Source organism: Nannospalax galili, unplaced genomic scaffold (genome assembly GCF_000622305.1).
Source record: "Nannospalax galili isolate Female #2095 unplaced genomic scaffold, S.galili_v1.0 scaffold634, whole genome shotgun sequence".
Lineage (NCBI taxonomy): Eukaryota > Metazoa > Chordata > Mammalia > Rodentia > Spalacidae > Nannospalax > Nannospalax galili.
The window spans coordinates 769,156-793,771 of NW_008336853.1; the positions used below are offsets into that span (position 1 = coordinate 769,156).

Sequence of the window (24,616 nt, forward strand, 5' to 3'; positions counted from 1 at the left end):
GCTCAGCCCACAGTATGCCTGGCTGACATTTAAACTGTCTGTGAATGGAGCCATAGTTGCTCTTTGCCCTTCTGAAAGACAGCACCTTTGCCCACTTCTGTCCATCTCTCCCCAACAGATTATCGAAATCTGACCTTTGATCCGGACACTGCCAACAGGTACTTCTACCTGTCCCACCAGGACCTGCAGGTGACACATGGTTTCCAGCCCCAGGGCCCAGCCAGGCCAGGTAGCTTCGAGCTATGGCAAGTGCAGTGTGCCCAGAGTTTTCAGACTGGACGGCACTACTGGGAGGTGCGTGCCTCTGACCACTCTGTGACACTGGGTGTCACCTATCCGAAACTGACACGGCAGAAGCTGGGAACGCACACTGACAACATTGGCCGTGGGCCCTGCTCCTGGGGCCTCTGCATTCAGGAGGATAGGGTTCAGGCCTGGCATAATGGGACGGTCCAGCGCCTCCCTGGGGTGCCTGGACGGCTCCTAGGCATGGATTTGAACCTGGCCTCTGGCTGCCTCACCTTCTACAGCTTAGAGCCACATACTCAGCCCCTGTACACCTTCCACGCTATCTTCAACCAGCCCCTCTACCCTGTCTTCTGGCTTCTCGAGGGGAGAACCCTCACTCTTTGCCATCAGCCTGAGGCCAAGCTCCCTCCAGGGCCCCAGGAAGAGGTCTCAGTGCCCAGCTGAGGAAAGCAGATGGGATGGAGCTCTGGGTGCCACCATACCCATGTGCCCAAGTATCACAGCCCCAGTAGCAAACCTTACTTTTCAGCCACTTCGAAGGGCGCAGGGACTAGAGAGAAATGAAATAGGAAGCCCTAGCCCCAAGCAAAGGTTTTAGCATTGCCCGTGCATCTCAGGCTAGAGCAGTGCCCAGGGTAGTCCTGGGTTTACAGGACAGTGAGAGTGACAGACTAATATAGAGACTAGTTCACCTCCTACGGAGAACGTATGGACCAAAGGTCAGCACCGCAGTGAACCACAAACTGAGAAGAGCATTCTAATGACTAACAGACTCATTTACCCAATGCTGTACATTTAAACGACTTTTTTTTTTAGACAGGGTCTCCCTGTAGCCTCAGCTGCCCGGGAACACCCTATGTAGAACAGACTGGCCTCAATCTCACAGAGATCCACCTGCCTCTGCCTCCTAAGTGCTGGCATTAAAGGTGTGTTCCACCATGCCTGGCCCAACGAATGTTTCTGAATAAGAAACTTTGCCCACATGTGTGAGTTCTGTAGTAGTTCCTTTTCTGCTGCTGTGATAAAACACTGACCAAGAGCCAGGCGTGGTGGTACACACCTTTAATCCCAGCACTCAGGAGGCAGAGGCAGGTGGATCTCTGTGAGTTCGAGGCCATCTTGGTCTCCATTAGTGAATCCAGGCCAGCTACGGCTATAGGGAGACCTTGTCTCAAAAAGACCAAAAAAAATAAACAAAAAACCCACTGACCAAGGCAGCTTCTAGAAGGAAGGGTTTATTTGGCTTACGGTTCCAGAGGAATGAGTCTATCATGGTGAGGAAGCATGGCGGCAGAGGCAGCCAGAGCAGGAAACTGAGCGCTCACATCTTCAGGCACATGCAGGAGAGACAGACAGACACAGGGCAAGGCTGTGAACTTTGAAAGCCCAGTGACGTGCTTCCTTCAGCTAAGCCACACCTAAAGGTTCCAAGACCCTCCCCAAACAACGCTACCAACTAACCAAGTGTTCAAATACTTGAGATTTTACTTGAGACTATAGGGGACACTTCTCATTCAAATAACCACATGATGATTATGTACTTAAAGTTAGGGGCCGGTAAGATGGCTCAGTGGGTAAAGGGGCTTACCACCAAGCCTGATGACCTGAGTCCAATCCTCAGGACCCACATGGTGGTAGACAAGAACTGATTTCAACCATGGCACATGCCTCCCCAGCCCCCACCCCCACATACACATAAATAAATAATAAAAATTTTAATTCGTAAAGTGGAACTACTTATCAAAAGACAATGAACAGTTTAAGATTTTACATATATATATAAAAGGGCACAATGACATGCCTTGGAAGTCACTGACCAGCCAGGTAACTGGCAAGTTAGCACAGCAGAGACTCAGCCTCCTGTTACCCCACAACATAGGTGTGGGTACCAAATGTAGGTTTGCGTGTAGTTAGTGGCAGCTGTGAGCATCTTTTTGTTTTGTTTTGTTCCTTGCTATTCCAGAACATGCTTCTATGAAGATCCTGGTCTGTTTTTGCTCACAATTCTGGAAGTAGAGTTGGTGTGACAGTATGACTTTTTAATTTTATTTTCTTTCTGTTTTTGGGGGGGTTCTTTTTAGCCTCAGCTGGCCTGGATTCCCTATAGAGACCAGGCTGGCCTCGAACTCACAGAGATCCGCCTGCCTCTGCCTCCTGAGTGCTGGGATTAAAGGCGTGCACCACCACGCTCGGCTTGTTTTTGTTTTTTTAATTTTAAATTTTTAAATTTTTTGTACTGGGGATGCTACCTTCTGCCTCTTACAACATCCCCAGCCTGGCATAATTTCTTTAAAACACTTCACTTTCTGATCTTGGTGGTTGTAGGAACGACTTGCAACATGAACATGAACTAATGACTTTTACTTAACCTTGTACCAGAAAACGCCTGCTTATAGTGCAAACAAGCTCACTGATCCATGAGCTCCTATTGGGACTTGGGCTTATGACCCTGGTCCCAGAGCATCCCACTTTGCCCCCCACCCAAGGCAGCAAATGGATGTGGGTGTGCTTGAAATAGCACGCCAAGACGCTGAAAGCCATGTTTTCTATACTCGCTGGAAGCAGTGAGAATCGAGAAGTATGCTTGATGTGTGTAAGAGATGTTTTAGACCTAGGGATCAAAGGGCAAGATTCTCTGATAGATAAGGGTGGGTCCAAGTTTAGTGTTCCCCAATTCATGCTGGAGAGACTGTTTGAATACAAGGCCTGGCTCAGGAGCTCGGTTCTGTGAGAGGTCTGAAGGAACAAACTCTCGGAGTCCGAGTCCACTCTTTAATGCTGAGTCAGACTGATTATTCCGGTACGACTATAATGTGTCTTAGTAACACCACAGGTGGTGGTTATGAGGACGTCTGCTTTTGTATTTTTTCTTTGTTCTTTGGTTCGTTTTTTCCTTTGTAATTTCTTAAGTGTATGTCTATGTTTTATACTCATGGGTAAATATTTCACAATAAAAGTTTCTCAAAGGGAAAAACAAATTTTGGGGGGTCTTTTTTGAGACAGGGGCTCCCTGTAGCCCCAGCTGGCCTGGCACTCACTATGTAGACCAAGCTATCTTCGATCTCACATACATCTGCCTGCCTCTGCCTCCTGAGTGCTGGGACTAAAGGCATGAGCCACCATGCCCAGCTGGGAAAAACATTTTTTTTTTTTTAATTTAAGGGGCTGGAGAGATGGCTTAGTGGTTAATAACACTTGCTGTTCTTGCAGAGGACCCAGTTTTGGTTCCCAGCACCCACAGTGGCTAACAACTGTCCATAACAGTTCCAGGGAATCCGACTCCCTCTTCTGCCCTCACTACACATATGTGGTAGACTTACATGCATGTAGGCAGAACCCTCATACACATAACTTTTTTAAATTAAAAGTTCTAAAAGTGGGACTGGAGAGATGGCTCAGTGGTTAAGAGCACTTGATTGTTCTTGCAGAAGACCAGGTTCAAATCCCAGCACCCACACGGCAGCTAACAACTGTCCCTAACTTCAGTTCCAGGGGATCCGACAGCCTCTTCTGTCTTCCTCAGGCCTTGCACCACATGGGTGCACTTACCTACATGCAGGCAATACACACATACTCTTAAAATAAAAATAATAAAATTAAAAAAAATTTTTTTACAAGTTTTTAGAAGTGACTGAATGGTTAAAAGCACTGGTTGTTCTTGTAGAGGACCAGGTTCAGTTCCCAGCACCACATAGTGATTAACCACCACCTCTAACTCCAGTTCTAGAACATCTGACGCCCCCTTCTGGCCTCGGCAGGCACCAGGCAAGCACTTACATTCATAAAATAATATAAAAATTAATTAAAAAATGTTTTTTTAGACAGGGTCTCCCTGCAGCCCCAGCTGGCCTGGAACTCATTATGTAGACCAGGCTTGCTTCAACCCACAGAGGCCTGCCTCTGCCTCCTGAGTACTGGGATTAAAGGCATGTGCCACCCTGCCCAGCCTAAAAATAAATCTTTTAAGAATGAAGGTTTTTAAAAATATTTTATTATTTTTGTTTTATGTGTATGAGTGTTATGCTTATATGTAGATAAGTGCACCCATGTCGTGCAATGCCCCCGGAGGACAGAAGAGGTTGTTGGATCCCCTGGAACTGGAGTTACAGACAGTTGTTAGCTGCCATGTGGGTGCTGGGGTTCGAACCCAAGTCTTCTGCAAGAATAGTTAGTGTTCTTAACCTCTGACTCATCTCTCCAGCCCTAAAAACAAAGTTTTTAGGAGACTTTCTTACATTTTGGGGGGGGGCATGCATGTGCTATGGTGAGCATGTGGAAATCAAAAGAGTCTGTTCTCTTCCACCATGTAGGTGACTGGGGGCCAAATTTAGCTTGTCAGGCTTGGTGGCAACCAGCTTTACCTGATGAGTCATTTCACCAGCCCCACACTAAAAGTTCTTAAAGGGTAGGGACTGGAGAGATGGCTCAGCCGTTAAGAGCATTGGGTGTTCTTGCAGAGGACCTGGGTTCGATTCCCAGCACCCACATGTCAGCTAACGGCCATCTATAACTCCAGCTCCAGGGGATCTGACACCTTCTTCTGACCTCTCAGGCACTGCACGACGTGGGTGCACCTACCTACATGCAGGCAATACATTCATACACACAAAATAAAAATAATAAAATATTTATTTTTTAAAAGTTCTTAAAGGGTAATATGTGCAATAATATATACCCTTGGAAAAATACAAACATTTTATACAGATGATTGAGCAACACTAATCTGAAAATTCAAAATGCTCTAAAGACTTGAATTTTATTAATTTTTAAAGATATATTTATTTTATTGTGTGTACCTGGGTATATGAATGTATACTACCTGCTTGCAGATACCCACAGTTACCAGAAGAGGACATTAGGTCTCCTAAAATTGGAGTTACAGGTGGTTATAAATGCTATATGGGTGCTGGGAAATGAACCTGGGTCCTCTGCAAGAGCACACGTGATCTTAACTGTTGAGCCATCTCTCCAACCCCCTGTGTTGTTTGTTTATTTATTTATTATTTTTCTTTTGGCTTTTTGAGACAGTCTCCTTGCAGCCCCAGCTGGCCTGGAACACACTATATAGACCAGGCTGGCTTTGAACTTACAGAGATCCACCTGCCTCTGCCTCCCAAGTGCTGGGACTGTAGGCATGCACCATCATGCCTGGCTGTAAATAAAGCCTTTTAAAAATCAGGCAGTAGGGAACAGAACAAGAATGGATTATGCAGTTTCATGTTGCCTCTGACTGGCAGTTTAAGAGAGTGGAGTCAGACTGTGATTATTTGGTTGTTGTTGTTTGTTGTCTGTTTTTTTGAGACAGGGTCTCCCTGTAGCCCCAGCTGTCCTGGAACTCACTATGTAGACCAGGCTGGCCTTGAACTCAGAGAGATCCACCTGCCTCTGCCTCCCAAGTGCTGGGACTGTAGGCATGCACCATCATGCCTGGCTGTAAATAAAGCCTTTTAAAAATCAGGCAGTAGGGAACAGAACAAGAATGGATTATGCAGTTTCATGTTGCCTCTGATTGGCAGTTTAAGAGAGTGGAGTCAGACTGTGATTATTTGGTTGCTGTTGTTGTTTGTTGTCTGTTTTTTTTGAGACAGGGTCTCCCTGTAGCCCCAGCTGTCCTGGAACTCACTATGTAGACCAGGCTGGCCTTGAACTCAGAGAGATCCACCTGCCTCTGCCTCCCAAGTGCTGGGATTAAAGGTGTGTACCACCACGCCCGGCTGTTGTCAGTTTTTAAAAGATATATTTTTTAAATTTATTTTATTATTTTAAAAAAAATTCTATGTGTATGAGTGTTTCGCCTAGGTGTAAGTGTACCACATGCATGCAAAGCCCTGCAGAGGTCAAAAGAGGGTGTTGGAGCTGCCACTCGGGTGCTGGGAATCGAACCCAGGACCTCTGGAAGAGCAGCAAGTGTTTTTAACCACTGAGCCATCTCTCCAGCCACAAGACTTATTTTCATTGTCTGAATATGAGTGTTTTGCCTGCATTTACATCGTACACAACATACATGCAGTGTCCACGGAGGCCAGGAGAGGGCATCAGATCCCTTGGAACTGGATTACAGATTACGTGGTTGTCAGATGCCAAGTGCTGGGAACAAACCCCAAATTCTCTGGAAAATGACTAAGTGCTCTTAATTGCTGAGAAATTTCTCCAGCCCCATATTTATTTATTTTTATTTTATGTGTATGAGTGCCTGCATGAGTATGTGTACCATGTGTGTGCAAGGTGCCTGCAGATGCCCAAACAAGGTGCTAGATCTCCTGGAGTTGGAGTTACAGAAGGTTGTGGACCACCATGTGAGTGCTGGGACCTGAACCCAGGTCCTCTGCAAGAGCAGCCAGTGCTCTTAACTGTTGGCTATCTCTCTAGACCCTGTTGTTCTCAAACTTGTCTGGAATTCACTATATAGTTGAGGATGACTTTGAGCTCCTGGTCCTTCTGCCTCCACCTCCCTAAGTACAGGCATGTGCTATCATGCTCAACTCAGACCATGAGATTCTGTGAAGAAAGGGTTCATCTGCCAGCCAAAGATGAAGTCGAAACAGAGGTGTACGCAGACACTCAGCAGCTCCTGAGGACAGCCTTCAGAAATGGAGATGTAAATCCAGGAAGGAAAGAAAGGCCTGGGAACCAAGAAACATCAAGAGAACACCTGAATATGAACGTGAACATCCTCATGGGCATTCAGTGCTCCCACGCTGTGATCGACAGACCTGGAGAAAAATGCCACAAGAAATTCCTAAAAGAGCCAAAGCTGGCCAGATGTGGTGATTCGCCTATAATACCAGCACTCAGGAGACTGAGGCAGGTGGATCTCTGAGAGATGAAGGCCAACCTGGTCTAAGTAGAGAGTGCCTGGCCAGCTGGGCTCCAGTGAGACCCTGTTTCAAACAAACAAAAAAAACCAAAACAGGACCAGGGAAATGGCTCAGTGATAAAAGCGTCACAATCTGAATTCAATCCCTGAAACCTGTGTAAAAAGCCAGAGGTGTGGCCCAGATCTGTAAGCCAAGCACAGGGAGATGGGAGGTGGAGACAGGAAGTTCCTTGGCCAGCTGGCCTGAAGCAGGCAGCACAGAAACAGGAGAGACCCTGCCTCAGAAACAAGGTGATAGGAACCCACTCCACTCTGACCACACACTCCGGCATGCTACCATGTGAGTCTCGGGCACTGAACCCAGGCCACCTGCCTTTATCCTCTGAGCCATCTCTTTAGTTCTGAGTTTATATAAGCTTTTTTAAGAATGTGTGTATCTGTGTATCTGTGTTTGGATATGTGCACATGAGTGCAGATGCCCTCAGAAGAGGTGTAAGATCTCCTTGGAGATGGAGTTACATATGATTATGAGTCACCACTTGATGCAGGTTCTGGGAACTAAACCAAGGTCCTCTACAAGAGCAATACACAACTGCTGAGCCATCTCTCCAACCCTGAAATTTTTTTTTGTTTTGAGACAGTCTTGCTATGTAACCCTGGCTGGCCTTGAATTTCCTATATAGACCAGGCTGGCCTCAAACCTGTTGATTATCCTGCCTCTGCCTCCCCAATTTTGGGATTACAGATGTACATTACCAGTCCCAACTTGCTTTTGTTGTTGCTGTTAAGACAGGCTATTACGATGTAGCCCAGGTTAGTCTCAAACTCAGTATGTAATCTAGGTTAGGTTGTCATCATCTCCATCTCCCAAGTACTGGAATTATAAGTGTGTTCCACCACACCCAATTTAGCTAGACTTTTTGGCTTGTGGGGGTTTTTTTTGTTTTGTTTTGTTTTTTTGGCTTTTTGGAGGGGAGGAGTGTTGAGAGTTGAGTCTTAATCTGTAGGCGAGGCTGGTCTAAACTTGCTGTGTACCCCAGGCTAGCCTCAATCTGGTGGCAGTCCTCCTTAGCTTCCCTGAGTGTTGGGATTACAGGCATTGAACCATGAGCCACCACACCTGCCTTTTCTGCAGCAGTACTGCAGCACCAGACTCCTATGAGGTTTAAAATGGTTCAGGCTGCGTTTTCCCCAGCCTCCTCTGCAGGACAAGCTGTGACAAGGTGTGGAACTCGTCAGCTTTCCCGGCCACCGTTCCTCACACAGTTCCCACGAGGATGGGATGAGAGGCAGGCATGAACGTGTTCCTGCAGAGCTCAAAAGTGCTGTTACCCTTGCCCCTAATGACAAACCATTTAAAAAACTCTTCAGACATTGAGCAACAACCATGGAAATAAGCTAAAGTCACCATCATCGTTCCCTAGAGCTACATGTCCCTGTGCGCTCAGCTACTGGGGACACTGAGGACCCATTATTTCCAGACTAGCCTGGGCAACATAGGGAGACCCCATCTTTTTTGTTTTTGTTTCTGTTTATGAGACAGGGTCTCCCTGTAATCCTGGCCAGCCTGGAGCTGGCTATGGAGACCAGGCTGGCATCCATCTGACAGAGACCGACGTGCCTCTGCCTCCCGAGTACAGGGATTAAAGGCATGTACCACCATGCCTAGCTTGAGAAGCTCATCTTTAAATGTATGTGTCATGACTGGGGGTTGAACCTAGGACCTGGACATTCTAGCTAGCATTCTACTACTGAGTACATACATGACACTTTGCCATTGTTTTTTTTTGGTTTGGTTTGGTTTGGTAACTATTATCTGAGACCTGGCCTTACTATATCGCTCTGGCTGGCCTAGAACTTACTGTAGACCACACTGACCTCACACTCACAGAGATCCACCTGACTCTGCCTTCAGACTTGTACCATACTACCCAGAACTTGTTATCATTTTATTTTTATTACTTATTTTTATTTTATGTGTGTGAGTGTTATACTTGCATGTGTGTAAGTGCACCCATACAGAAAGGGCATTGGATTCCCTGGAAATGGAGTTAAGGACGGTTGTCAGCTGCTATGTGGGTGCTGGGATTTGAACCCAGGACTTCTGCCAGCACATCCAGTGTTTTGGTTTTTTGTTTTTTTTGGTTTTTTTTTTTTTTTTGCTTTACTTTAATTTTATTTATTTTTTTCTTTTTTGTCTTTTTGAGACAGGGTCTCCCTGTAGCCCCAGCTGGCCTGGCACTCACTTTGTAGACCAGGGTGGCCTCGAACTCACAGAGATCCACCTGCCTCTGCCTCCTGAGTGCAGGGATTACAGGCATGTACCACCACACCCAGTTTAACATCTGGTGTTTTTAACTGCTTAGTCATCTCTCCAGCCCCATCCATTTTAATATTTTCTTTTTCTGAGTGTGGTGCTCTATGCCTTTAATCACAGCCCTCAGGAGGCAGAGGCAAGTGAATCTCTATGCCATCAAGGCCAGCCTGGGCTACATAATGAATTCCAGGTCAGCTGGGGCTACAGGGAGACTCTGTCTCAAAAAAGCCACCAATAAAATAAAATAATTTAAATTTTATTTTAGGGACTGGAGAGATGGCTCAGCAGTTAGGAGCACTGGCTGCTCTTGCAGAGGACCCGGGTTCAGATTCCAGCACCTCTACGGCAACTAACAATCAGAGGTCTAGTACCCTTTTCTAACCTCCATGGGCATTGCATGACATTGGTGCACTTACATACATGTGGGAAATACACTCATACACGTAAAATAAAAATGATAAATAAAAATATTTTTGGTCTTTTTGAGACAGGGTCTCCCTGTAGCTCCAGCTGGCCTGGAAACTCACTATGTAGACCAGGCTGGCCTTGAACTCACAGAGATCCACCTGCCTCTGCCTCCTGAGTGCTGGGAATAAAGGTGTGAGCCACCGTGCCCAGCTGGAAAAAATAATTTTTTTAAATTTAAGGCGCTGGAGAGATGGCTTAGTGGTTAATAACACTTGCTGTTCTTACAGAGGACCCAGTTTTGGTTCCCAGGACCCACACAGTGGGTAACAACTGTCCATAACAGTTCCAGGGAATCTGACTCCCCCTTCTGCCCTCACTGCATACATGTAGTAGGCTTACATACATGTAGGCAGAACCACGTCCGGCAATAAACATTTTAAAAATTATTTTAATTTTATGTGTGTGAGTCTTTTGCCTGCATGTAAGTACACCACGTGCATGCAGTGCCTTTGGAAGACAGAGAGGGTGAAAGATCCCCTGGATTTGGAGTTAAGACAATTGTTAAGCTGCCATATGGGTGCTGGGAACCAAACCTGGATCAGCAGCAAATGGCTCTTAACCACTGAGCCATCTCTCCAGATCCTACTTGTTATGATTTTAAAAGACAAAGGGCTGGAGAGATGGCTCAGAGGTTAAGAGCACTGGCTGCACTGATTGCACAACACAGGTGCACTCACATACATGTAGGCAATATACTCATACACATAAAATAAAAATAATAAATAAGCCAGGTATGGTAATGCACACCTGTAGTCCCAGCACTTGGGAGGCAGAGGCAGGCAGATCTCTGTGAGTTCAAGGCCAGCCTGGTCTACATAGTGAGTTCCAGGACACCTGGGGCTACAGGGAGACCCTGTCTCAATCAATCAATCTATCAATCAAATTAATTAATTAATTAATTAAATATTTGAAATAAATAAAAAATAAACTATATGAACATCCTAATGATCAAAATGAAACAAAACTGAGCACAGTGGTACTTGCCTGTCATCCCAGCACTTAGCACTGAGGCAGGAGGATCAGGAGCTCAAGGCCTGCCCGGGCTCATGAGACCGTCTTCACCCCTACCTTCCGTCTGAAAAACCCCAAAAACAAAAAACAAGGAAGAAGTCATTTTTTCCTCCAAACTAAGCTGAAAATTCAGAAAGAATTTTTTTTTTTTTTGAGGCACGGTCTCCATGTAGCCCCACCTGGCCTGAACTTGCTATCTAGACCAGGTTGGCCTAAAATTCACAGAGATCCACCTGCCTCTGCCTCCCAAGTGCTGGAATTAACGGTGTGCACCACTATACCTGGCTGAAAATTCAGAAATTCTCTAAAACCTGTAGAGAAAGAGAAAAGGCTGGCAATCAGCACTATTGTATATTATGCCAATGGAGAAATACTTGTGCACCGTTAATTTGTGATATACTAAAAATTTTATTCTTCTGAAGAAAGGACTGAGTGTGTTAGTTTCCTTCTTGTTTCTGTGCTAAAACAGCCTAATCAAAAAACAACTTAGAGGCGGAAAGGATTTACTTGGCTTAGACTACCAGGTCATGGTCCATCACTGAGAGAAGTCAGGGCAGGAAGTCGAAGTAGAAACCATGGAGGAGCGCGGCTGCCGCTGCCCCCTCACTTACTCACAGGCTCATGCTCAAATGGCTTTTTTTCTCTTTAGCTTTCTTTTCTTTTTCTAAGACAGGATCTTACTATGCAGCCCTGGCTGGCCAGGAACTCACTATGTAGACCAGACTGGCTTTGAACTCAGAGATCCACCTGCCTCTGCTTCCCGAGTGATGGGACCAAAGGAGAGTGCCATCACACCCTACCTCAGATAGCATTCTTATACAACCCAGGCCCACTGCCTAAGGATGGTGCCACCTCAGTGGGTTGGGCCCTCCTGCTTCAATTAATAATCAAGATAATCCCACACAGACATGCCCACAGGCCAACATGATCTAGGAAATTCCTCATGAGGCTGTCCAAAAAATACTAATAAAGAAAAAGGATTATTACCAATAGCATTAAACAAAAATAGTATTTATGATGGGGTGTGGTGGCCCATGCCTTTAATTCCAGCTCTTGGAAGGCAGAGACAGGCAAATCTCTGCGATTGAGGCCAGTCTAGTCTACACAAGTTCTAGGCCGGCTGATGCTATGGGGGGACCCTGTCTCAAAAAACAAACAAACAAAGACCAAGGAATTTACAATAGCATCATTCATACATGTATCAAACTCAAAAACTTTTATTTTTCTTTTTTACCTTTTATTTATTCTTTTTATTTTAATGTGTCTGAGTGTATTGCCTGCATGTATATAAGTGCACTCATGTTGTGCAGTGTTGGGAAACCCTGCTGTTAGGGTTGTAGTTCTCCATGTCCAGATAGCCCTAAGGGGCTCGGCGCCAAATGGAAGGACTCCCCTTTTCAGCAGGGGGCCTCCTGCTCTCTTCCTGGCTCACCTGGAAAGTGCCACCAAGCACGGATGCCTGACCTTATCTGAAACATGACCTTTGGCATAGTTACCTGGAGTAAAAACTACCCCCAGGTTTTTTCTATATGATAATCAGGCATTGCCTGATAGTCTGGAAGATAGGAGCCCACTGCCACATGTAAATAAAGCATACTATGAGCACCTATCAACTGAGGCTTTCGCTACTGCCTCCACACTATAACTTCTCTAGTTCTCCCACTGAATAAATGGAGCTGTTTCACTGTGTCTGGAGTTGTATCACTGTCGTTTTACTGTGCCTGGGATCAGCCTCCCCGGAAGGGCTGTCTTCCGTCAGTGCTCACTGGCCATCCTGACCCCGTTCGCCGCTTCTGCTCTCCCTGCCCTCGTGGGCCGGTGGCCAACGACCCGCGAAGAGAGGGAGAGACTCCCGCAGTGCAGTGTCGCCAGAGGTCAGAAGAAGGCATCAGATTCCCCTGGAACTGGAGCTACATAGATGGTTGTTAGCACCATGTGGGTGCTGGGAGCCAAACCTGGGTCCTCTGCAAGACCAGCCAGTGCTCTTAACCACTGAGCCATCTCTCCAGGCCTCTTTGTTCATTTTTATATGTATGTGTGTGTATGTGGGTGTGTGCATGTTTGAATGTGCATGTGTATGGGTGTGCATACACATGTGTGCATGTGCACATGGAGGCCTGGGGCTGATTCACTGAGGCAGAGTCTCTCAATCAAACTCAGAGCTTAAAGATAAGGCTAGTCTCTCTGGGGATTCCCTATCACTGCCTGCCCCCCACCTCCAAGTTATGGGCTGCCTGCCACACCCACCCTGCATTTCCATGAGTTCTGGAACTCAGAACTTTGATCCTCATGCGTGTGCCACAAGCTCTTTAATCACTGAGCCATCTCCCCAGCTCTGGGAACTTTAAGAATGTTTAATAATGTTTACTTTCAGCCAGTAAATGAGCTCAGTGGGTAAAGACGCTTGCCATGCAAGTATATGATCCAAGTTCAATCCCTGGAAATCACAGTGAAGGAGAGAACCAACTTTTAAAAGTTGTCATCTAAACTCTACATGCATGCTGGCACTCACCATATGTACATCACACACAGACACAGACACACACACACACACACACACACACACACAGCACTACTATCATTGCTACTACTACTAATAATAATAAAAATAAATAAATAAATAAATAAATAAATAAATAAAAATTTTAAATTAAAAAGTATCTGCCCTGAGGCTGGAGAGATGGCTCAGTGGTTAAGAGCACCTGATGCTCTGCCAGGTTCAGTTCTCAGCATCCACATGGTGGCTAATAACCATCAGTAACTCTACTTCCAGGCGATCTGACACCCTCTCTGGCCTCCTTGGGCATTGCACAACACTGATGCATTTACATGCAGGCAGAAGACTCACATACATAAAATAAAAATAGCTGAGCATAGGCCAGGCGTGGTGGTGCACCCCTTTAATCCCAGCACTCAGGAGGCAGAGGCAAGCGGATCTCTGTGAGTTCGAGGCCACCTGGTCTACATGGTGAGTTCCAGGACAGCTGGGGCTACAGGGAGACCCTGTCTCAAAAAGACCAAAAAAAAAAAAATTCTGAGCATGGTGGTAGCACTTGGGTGGCAGAGGTGGGTGGATCTCTGTGAGATGGAGGCCAGCCTGGTCTACATAGTAAGTTCTAGGGGCTACAGGGAGACCCTGTTTTTTTCTGGAGGGAGCAGAAGGGCCAGTGAGCTGCTGGATGGAGAACATCTTTGAGTACTCCCTGCAACCTGAGAGCACACCTCCTTCCAGAAGCAGGCGTGTCTACTGTCTACAGACCCAAGCAGCCTGGCCACGAAGCCACAGAGCAGGGTGGTGCTGAGGCTGGGCCTCCCAGCCGCTCCTGGAGCTTGGCAAGCACAGCGTGGTCATGATCAAGAGCTCCTTGTGGAAATGGACGTATGGAACTCATTATCTGCTTTCCTGCCAAGCTGGGTCCACCCAGGCCATCTCCCACGCTACTCCTTCTGTCCAGAGGATCTTTTCCCACCGTCGACTCTACCCACCAGAGTCCTAGCAGCTTATGACTGCCCAGCTCAGATGGCACCTTCACAGTCCCCCCAGCCTCCTCGGGGAATCCCCAGGCATCACTGTGTTTCTCCTTTCCCTTTGTTTCCTATCTAAGAGGGCAGTTCAATGACTGGAATATGTGTGTCCCTGCAGAATCCATCTCCTGGGATCCTTACCCCTAAGGTTATGGTGCTAGGAGGTGTGGCTTTGGGAGATGATTATGGCATGAGAGTAGAGCCCTTATGAATGTGATTAGTGACCTTATAAAAGGGACAGTATGGGAGCTGGAGAGTGGACTTAGTGGTAGAGGACCAGAGTTCAGTTCCCAGCACTTATAATCAGGTGGCTCACAACCATCTATAACTCCAGCTCCAGGGGCTATAACACCCTTTTTTGGTCTCTGAAGGCACCCACAAACATGTGGCATACACACACTCACACACACACATACACATAAATAATAATAATAACAAATTTTTTTTGTCTTTTTGAAGCAGGGTCTCCCTGTAGCCCCAGCTGTCCTGGAACTCACTATGTAGATCAGGCTGGCCTTGAACTCACAGAGATCCACCTGCCTCTGCCTCCTGAGTGCTGGGATTACAGGCATGCACCACCACGCCCGGCAATAACAAATCTTTTAAAAAGACTGCAGAGAGATCTCAGTCCTCCTTCTGACTATGGGGACACAGTTTAATGTTAGTAGTCTGTAGTCCTGGAAAGGGCCTTTGCTAGATAGCTTTCAAGTCAACTTGACACAACTGGATAAAGGAAGCCTCAGTTAGGGAATTGCCTCCATAGGACTGGCCTGTAGCCATGTCTGTGGGGCATCTTCTTGATTATTGATATAGGAAGGCCCAGCCCACTGTGAGTGATACCACCCCAGGCAGGTGGGCCTACGTTATATAAGAAAGCAGGGCAGGTTACGCTGGGCATGGTGGCGCATGCCTTTAATCCCAGCACTTGGGAGGCAGAGGCAGGCAGATCTCTGTGAGTTTGAGGCCAGCCTGATCTACATAGTGAGTTCCAGGACAGGACAGCTGGGGCTACAGGGAGATCCTGTCTCAAAAAGACGAAAAAAAAAAAAAAAGAAGAAAGGTTGTATGAGGGCCAGAGGAGCAAGCTGGTAAACAGCGTTCCTTCATGGCCTGTGCTCCAGCTCCTGCCTCCAGGCTCCTGACCTGAATTCCTACTTTGGGCTTCCTGATGAACTGTGACCTGGGAGATGTAAGCTGAGTAAACTCTTTCCTCCCCAATTTGGTAGTGGTCAGAGTGTTTTGTCACAGCAATGGAGAAACTAGAACAGGGCCCTTCCCAGATCCCAAATGAACTCAGTCTCCCAACCTCCAGAAATACCACCCAGCCTCTAGTACTCTGTTCCAGCAGCCCTAACTGGTGAAGGCAGGGATTGCAGCATACAGGGCTCACCTCCCAGCAGAACTGGCTCCCTCCATGGTTCTCTGTGCTCTCACAGCCCCCAGCCCCCAGACCATCAATAAAACCTTTAGGTGACTGGATCCAGACGAGGGATCTAGAAAGGATTTGTGGGTAAAGTCTTGCAGTGTACACACGGAGGTGAAGACTGAGGGGACAGTCACCCGCCTTTCTCTGGGACAGGAAGAATAATGGCTTCTTGTGTCAACTAGAGGGAAATATGAATAAAGTAGTGTTCTTCAGCCTTCCAAGGACATGGGGTAATGCCTGGGGACAGTTTAGACGGTAATGACTAGGTGGTGTTCCTGTATCTAGTGGTAGAGGCCAGGGACACTGCTCACCACCCTACATTGCCCAAGATAGGCCCACACAAAGAATCCAGAGAATTAAAATAAAAACGGAATGCACATTTTTTTTTTGAGGCAGAGTTTCTCTATATAGCCCAAACTAGCCTTGAACTGGGCCTCCTGTCCCCAGCCCCTCAATGTGCTGGAATTACAGGCAGGCACCATCACAGTGGCTGGACTATGTACTTTATTTTTTGTTATTTTTTCTTTTTTGAGACAGACTCATATGTAGCCCAGCCTGGTCTCAAATTTACTTTGCAACCAAGGTTGGCCTTGAACTCCCGATTCTCCTCCTGTCTCTACCTACTAAAGTACTAGGATTGCAGGTATTCTTGACCATACCATTTCTAGACTGTACACTTTGTGTGTGTGTGTGTGTGTGTGTGTGTGTGTGTGTGTGTGTGTGTATACACCTATATGTGTATGCATGTGGAAGTCAGAGGTCATTCCCCCATCACTCTCCACCTTATTTTTAATTAATGAAAAATTTTTTGGTCTTTTTGAGACAGCTGGCCTGGAACTCGATATGTAGACCAGGCTGGCCTTGAACTCATAGAGATCCGCCTGCTTCAACCTCCCGAATGCTGGGATTAAAGGTGTGCACCACCATGCCTGGATTAAAATTATTTTCATTTTATGTGTATGAGTGTATAGCCTGCATGTATGTAGATGCATCCATGTTGTGCAATGTCTGAGGAGGTCAGAAGAGGGTGTCAGATCCCCTGGAACTGGAGTTAAAGACTGTTGTTAGCCTTCACGGTGCTGGGAACTAAATCCAGGTTCTCTGCAAGAACAGTGTGCTTAACCGCTGAGCCATCTCTAAAACCCCCATTAATTTATTTTTATTTTATGTATATGAGTATTTTGTCTGCATGTATGCAGGTATACTTGTGCATGTCAAAAGAGGGTGTCAGATACCCTGGAACTAGAATTACAAATGGCTGTCAGCCACCATGTGGGTGCTGGGAACCAAACCCAGGTCCTCTGTAAGAGCAGCCAGTGCTCTTGGCCCCTGAGCCATTTTTCCAGCCTGCCATCTTATTTCTTTGAGACAGGTTATCTCTCTGAAACTGGAGCTCACCAACTGGCTAGAGTGGCTGGCTGGCAAGCTCCCAGGATCCTCTGGTCTCCACCTCCTGGTGTTGGGATTACATGTAGGTAGGCAACACGTGCTTCCAAACTCAGGCCCTCATGTTTGCAAACCAAGCCCTTTACTCACTGAGCCATCTCCCCAGCCTTAGACTGTATACTTTTAACGATCAATTTGTATGACATATGAATTATTTCTGAGTGTGGATTATTTCTAAATAAAGCTTTTTAGAAAAAAAAAATCAGAACATGAAACTTCAGAGCTGGGGTGTAACTCAGCACTGAAGTTCTTGCCTAACACGTACAAAGCCTGGATTCAATGTGCAGCACAGCAAAAAAAACAAATAAGCAAATTGGGCTCGCGTGCGTGCGTGTGTGTGTGCGTGTGTGTGTGCGTGCGTGTGTGTGTGTGTGTGTGTGTGTGTGTGTGTGTGTGTGTGTCTGGCTCTGCATTGCTGTTTTGCTTGTTTTCCCTCTGGTTCCTGACTTTTTAAGTACTTACTAAAAATTTCCAACCTGGTTTCAGGAACTGAAGGAAAATTTCCCAACTCTAAGCTCAGAGAGTTGGGAAAACAGGCAGCAATACATGCCCAGCTGGAGGGGCGAGAGAAGGGTTAGGGTAGTGAGGGAAGGACCAGGGTTCTAGAATACACAGAGAAATGGGAACATGGAAGGACATGCCTGACCTCTGGCCCTGCTGGCCTGGGCACTGGTTCTACACTTTCCCTGATGTATGTACTGTTCGGGGTTGAATCATGTGCCTCATCAATATGTTCATATCTTGTACCTGTGGCTAGGACCTTATTTGGATACAGTGTCTTGGCAGATGTAATCAGGTTAAAACGAGGTATACTGGAGTAAGGTAGGCCCCCGCCCATTTTCTGGTACCCTTATATAAAGAGGACTTTTTTTTCCTTTTTTTTTTTTTTTTTTTTTTTTTTTAGACAGGGTCTCCCTGTTGCCCCAGCTGTTGTGTCTTTTTGAAACAGGGTCTCCCTGTAGCCCCAGGTGGCCTGGAATTCACTATGTAGCCGGGGCTGGCCTTGAATTCAGAGAGATCTGCCTGCCTCTGCCTCCCAAATGCTGGAACTAAAGGCTTGTGCCACCATACCTGGCATTTATTTTTCTTTTTTCAAAGAGGAATTTTTTGGCCAGCATGATGGCTCAGCAGGTGAAGGTACTTGCCACAAAGCCTGATGACCTGAGTTTAATCCCCAGGGCCCATATCACGTGATGGAAGGAGAAAACTCAGTCCCTTGGGTTGTCCCCTGACCTCAACACATACACCATGGCATGGGCACACACACACACACACACACACAGGTGTCATGGCATGTGTATAGAGATCAGAGGACAACTTTCAGGAATTGGTTTTTTCCTTCTACTGTGTGGGTCCCAGGGATCAAAATGAGGTCATCAGGCTTGGTGGCAAGCACCTTTACTCACTGAGTCATCTTGCCAGTCCTAAAGAGAATGTTTTTGGTGTCTATGTAGCTCTTTGGTAGAATGTGTGCTTAGCTTTCACAAGGCCCTGGGTTCAACCGCCGACACACACACACACACACACACACACACACACACACACACACACGGCAACAGGCTGGGGATGTGGCTTGGTAGAGTACTTGCCTAATAAGAAGCCCTGAGTTTCATCTCTGTGCTGCATAAACTGGGTGTGGTACGCACGTCTGCAGTCTTAGGATGTAGAGGCAGGAAGACCAGAAGTTCAAGGTCACCCTTCACTACACAGCAAGTTCCAGGCCGGCCTTGACTATATGAGATCTTGTCTCAATTTTTTTTTCAGTCTTTTTGAGACAGGATCACCCTGTAGACCCAGCTGGCCTGGAACTTGCTATGTAACCCAGGCTTGCCTTGAACTCACAGAGATCCACCTGCTTCTGCCTCTCAAGTGCTGAGATTAAAGGCGTGTGCCTCCTCACCTGGCTTCAAGTTTTTTTAAAGAAGGAAATTTGATGCAGAAACAGATGTTAGAATGATTTCAAGTGATGCATCTATAAGCCAAGGAACATCAAGAATTGTTGGCTACCACCAGAAGGTGGAAGAGAACCCTAGGGAAAATTCTCCCTCAAAAGAATCACTCAGGACTTTGGGAATGCTCCGCAAGCACTCTACCACTGAGCCACACCTCCAGCCCAAATTTCTGTTGGTTTTAGGCAATCTGGTTTGTGGCTTTTTTTTTTTTTTTTTGTCTTTTTGAGACAAGGTCTTCCTGTAGCCCCAGCTGGCCTGGAACTCACTATGTAGACCAGGCTGGCCTGGAATTCACAGAGATCTGCCTGCCTCTGCCTCCCAAGTGCTGGGATTAAAGGCGTGCACCACCATGCCCGGCTTATGGCATTTTTAAATTTTTTTAATTTATGCATATGCCTGTATTGCTGGCATGTAGGTAAGTGCACCCATGTCATGCAATGCCCAAAGAGGTCAGAAGAGGCTATTGGAACTGCTAGGACTGGAGTTACAGACAGTTGTTAGCTGCCGTGTGGGTGCTGGGATTTGAACTGTGGTCTTCTGCAAGAATAGCCAGTGTTCTTAACTGCTGAGCCATCTCTCCCAACCCAGGTTTGTGACATTTTAAATGCCACACTGTGTTCTAACAGCCCCAGGAACTAATGCCTCCCAAGGATGAGACCTTAGACCCTTATTGTAGCAGGTCTTAATGTGAACAGCTCTCTATAAATGGTCCTTCCTTCCCTCCACATCCCTCTGCAGGTCATACCTCAGATAAGGCCTCTCTTGCCTCTAAGTGCTGAAAGCTAAGGGGACCAGGAGCCATATCTCTGTGCTTTCTTCATCTACCAGGTCCAACTCTAGGCCCTGTGTCTCATCCTCAGGTGGCCTGCCCTCCTCCCTGCCCCCATACATCATACATAGGCCCATCCCAAGCAGGAAGGGAGATTAGCAAACAGGTGCTGACTGTTTGCTAGGCATTGGATCAGATGTCCTCCAGCAGCAAATGGGTAAGGACACCCAGGCATGCTCCCTGCCCAGCTCACAGGGCTGGAGGAAGTGGCTTCTTTCAGTGATGAACAATGATCAGCAGAGGTGTCTGTAGAGAAGATGGGGGGACAGCCTCCTGTCCTGTCTTTCCCAAGATCACTTCCAAAGTTGGCTAACACCGCCTGGCAGTGTGGTATGCTTAGAAGCAAACATACCACCAGCCATCTGGGTAACTATGGGTGACTCACACGGCTTCTCTGACGCTCTTTAGTTCCCTTAAAGGAGGGTGAGATTCTAAGAGTCAGAGCTTGTGAGGTATGTGACACATGGGAGACTTTATTAGAGCCTCTTTAAGGTTAACATGCCAGAGGGGCTCTGCATAGCCTCTTTTTTTGATTCTGTTGGTGAACTTTACAGGAAGATTTTAATTTGAATTGATTATTATTATCATTTTTATTTTATGTGTATGAGTATATTGCCTGCATGTATGTGGTGCACTGCCATGGAGGTCAGAAGAGGGTGTCAGATTCCCCTGGAACTAGAATTAAGGATGGTTAGTAGCCACCATGTAGGTGCTGGGACTGGAACCTAGGTCCTCTGCAAGGCAGACAGTGCTCTTAACCGTTGAGCCATCTCTCCAGTTCCTGCACAGCCTCTTTCTAAAGTAGACATTCTTTCTGTTGTTTTTGTTTTGTGCTGGGCCTTGTGCTTGTTAGACAAGGTACTACTGAGCTACATCCTCAGCCCTAAAAGTAGACATTCTAAACTTAAAGTCTAGGGGCCTGAGTTTTATTTTCATTGACCTGTAATGGAAACATAGCTTTCTTTCTATTACAATAGAATCTGGGTGAGGGCTGGAGAGATGGCTGAGCCGTTAAGAGCACTGGCTACTCTTGCAGAGGACCTGGGTTCGATTCCCAGCACTCACATGGCAGCTAACAACTGTCTGTAACTCCACTTCCAGGGATCTGACACCCTCTTCTGACCTCTGTGGGCCCTGCACAACACAGGTACATTTGCATGGAGGCAAATAGTCATACATATAAAATAAAATAAAATAAAAATAAATATAAACCCAATGGAATCTGGGTGTGGTGGCTTATCTGCAGTCATAGTTACCCAGGAGGCTGAGGCAGAAAGTATACTTGAGACCAGAAGTCTGAGGCTACCTGGATGACATAGTGAGACCCTGCAAATTTTTTTTGTATTTTTATGTGTATGAGTGTTTTGTCTGCATGTATGTAAGTGCACCATGTGTGTACAATGCTCATGATGACCAGAAGAGTGCATCAGATCCCCTGAAACTGGAGTTACAGATGGTTGTTAGCCATCCTTTGGGTCCTGGGAATGGAACCCCAGTTCCCTCTCTGCAAGAACAGCCAGTTCTCTTAACCACTGAGCCATCTTTTCAGCCCCAAAATTTTGTATTTTTATTTAATTTATTTTATTTTTATTTTTTGGTCTTTTTGATACAGGGTTCCCTGTAGCCCAAGTTGGCCGGAAACTCAATATGTAGACCAGAGGGCCTTGAACTCACAGAGATCTGCCTGCCTCTACTTCCTGAGCACTGGGATTACAGGCGTGTGCCACCATGCCAGGCGATTCTATATTTTTATACAAAAATTTTATTTATTGTTCTATGTGTATGTCTTGATTTACCTAATGTGGGGAGGGGGTTGTGTGCCATGTCCTGAATGTGGAATGCAAGGGATAACTGTGGAATTAGTTCTCTCCATCTACCTTCACATGGGTTCCAGGGATGACACTCAGGCTGTCAAGCTTGTTTAGCATATTCACTGAGCCATCTTGTCAATCCTTTATATTTGTTTTTATTTACATAAGGATACACAGGAAATCAAATAGGTTCTTTTAAGTTAAAAGTTGGAAAACTTCAGCATGGGCCAAATTACCTGAACACATGTGAGACTGTGTCTTAGGAGAAAAAATGTCCTTCAACCAGGTGTGGTGGTGCATACTTTTAATCCTGGCATGGCAGAGGCAAGGCCAGCCTGGTCCACATAGCAAGTTCTAGGCCAGCTGGGGCTACACAGAGACCCTGTCTGAAAAAAATTAACTAATTAATTAAAATATATAAACAAAACAAAACCCTTCAAGTTGAAATTAATAAAAACTATTTTTAAAGGTAAAGAAATTTAGGAGGCAGAGGCGGATGAATCTCTGTGAGTTCGAGGCCAACCAGGGCTACATGATGAGACCGTTTAAAAAAATGGGGGTGGAGGGGTTATAGTTCAGTGGTTGGTGTAGTGCTTTCCTAGTATGTTTGAGGCCCTAGGTTCAATCCCCAGCACCGCATAAAACTTGGAATAGTTCTCTCTCCTCCCTCTCTCTCTCCCTCTTTCTCACTACCTCTGAGGGAGAGAGAAATCTATATGTAACTTTATCACAAATTTGTTTTACTATAGTTTATCTTTATTTCTAATTAACTAGTTTCCTGGAATCATACACATTTTATTTGGTTCTTTCTTTTTTTTCCTGGGCTGGAAACTGAACCCAGGACTTTGGGACTGCTAGGCAGCATGGTGTCACTGAATATCCCAACACACTGTATTTTTTTAAGTATCCCCAAATGCAACCTAAGCTAGTCTCAAAATTGTAATCATCCTGCTTCAGCCTCCTGAGTACTAGGATCACAGATACACACCCCCACACTTAGTTTGTGTATTTAAACTTTTTTGATTGATTTATTTTTATGTATTTGAGTGTTTTGTCTGCATGTATGTAAGTGTACCACATTCATGCAATGCCCTGGAAGCCCAAAAAGGGTGTTGTATCCCCTAGAACTGGTGTTACAGACAGTTGTTAGCCATCATGTGGATGCTGGGAATCAAACCTGGGTCCTCTGCAAGAGCAGTCAGTACTCTTAACTGCTGAGCCATCTCTGCAGCCACAATAAATAATTCTTTAAAATAATTTCAAATAAATAAATGATGAAAATCATTACTTTGGGGTCAGCAAAAAAGTTCAGTAGGTAAAGGCACTTGCCACCAGTCTCGATGACCGAAGTTCCATCTCCTGGAAGCCACATGAGATAAGAGAACTGATTCTAGAAAATTGTCCTCTACCTCCACACACACAAATAATAAAAAGAGTCTGTAGGCTGCTCTAGGAAAAGGGAGCCCAGCATGGTGTGCTGTGGTATGACTGACCATGTTGATGCTGACAGTTTCTCCACTGGAAGATCACTCATCTGTTGTCATCAGAAGAAAGTCACTGTGCATAGCCCGCACGTAAGGAATGGGAAGTTACATTTTAGCTTGGAGAGCCACTCAAAAATCATTTGGAATTCTGAATGGGAAAGATGAATTCTCTCCCTACATAATCATTTATTCAGTTACCTATTAATAATAGCATGGGCATATGGATTTTCTTTTTTTTAGTTTACTTATTTATATAGTTTATGTGTATGAGTGTACTGCCTGCATATATATAAATGCAGCCATGTTGTGCAATGCCTGAGGGGGCCAGAAAGGGGTGTCAGATCCCCTGGATCTGGAGTTAGGGTTGGTTGTTAGCTTCCACGTGGGTGCAGGGAGAGAACCCATGCATGTAATGCCTGCAGAGGCCAGATGAGGACGTTAGAGTTATGGATAGTTGTTAGCTGCCATTTGGGTGCTGGGAACCAAACCCGGGTTCTCTATAAGAGCAGTCAGTGCTCTTAACCACTGAGCATCTCTACAGCCCCAGAATTCTATATATTTTAAAACTTATTATTGAAATATAATAAGATGTCAGGTTATCCAGACATGGTACACACTTGTAATCTCGTCAATTAGGAGGTGGAGGCAGGATGAGGAGTTCAAGGTCATCCTCACCAACATACCAAGTTTGAAGCCAACTTAGGCTATGTAAGACCCTGTCTCAATGAAGGTTAGGAGAGGTGGCTCAGGGGCTAAGAGCACTGGCTGTTCTGCCAGAGGACCTGGGTTCAATTCCTAGAACCCATATGGCAGCTCTGTCATCCTCGTCCCCTGGGCATACACACATACCAGTATATATACAGGCAAACAAAATACTTGTACAAATAAAATTAAATTGCTGGATGTGGTGGTACACGCCTATAATCCCAGCATTCAGGAGGCAGAGGCAGGCAGATCTCTGTGAGTTCAAGGCCAGCCTGGTCTCCATAGCGAATCCAGGCCAGCTAGGGCTACAGGGAGACCCTGTCTCAAAAAGAGCAAAAAAAAAAAAAAAAAGCCTATGAGTAGCTTAAGCCTGTGATCTCAAAAGCCTGAGGCAGGAGAATGGAGAGTTCCAGGCCAATATGGAGACTATGTCTCAAAACAAACACAGCCTGGGTGGTGCACACCTTTAAATTCCAGCCCTCAAGAGGCAGAGGCAGGTGAATCTCCATGAGATCAAGGTCAGCCTGGTCTACATGACAGTTTCAGGCCAGCTGGGGCTACAGGAAGACTCTGTCT

The 24,616-nt window shown here is 46.0% G+C and overlaps 1 protein-coding gene across 2 annotated transcripts in view; it reads left to right on the forward strand.

The window, feature by feature from the left end:
- Trim65 (tripartite motif containing 65) overlaps positions 1-1,344 on the forward strand; it is an 8,657-nt gene extending 7,313 nt beyond the window's left edge. For both annotated transcript variants that reach the window (XM_029562682.1, XM_008831373.2), the window contains exon 6: positions 119-1,344. In XM_029562682.1, coding sequence (XP_029418542.1) covers positions 119-693 — 575 coding nt within the window. In that variant the 3' untranslated portion in view covers positions 694-1,344. The remainder of the gene's footprint in view (positions 1-118) is intronic.
- Positions 1,345-24,616: the final 23,272 nt, after the last annotated feature.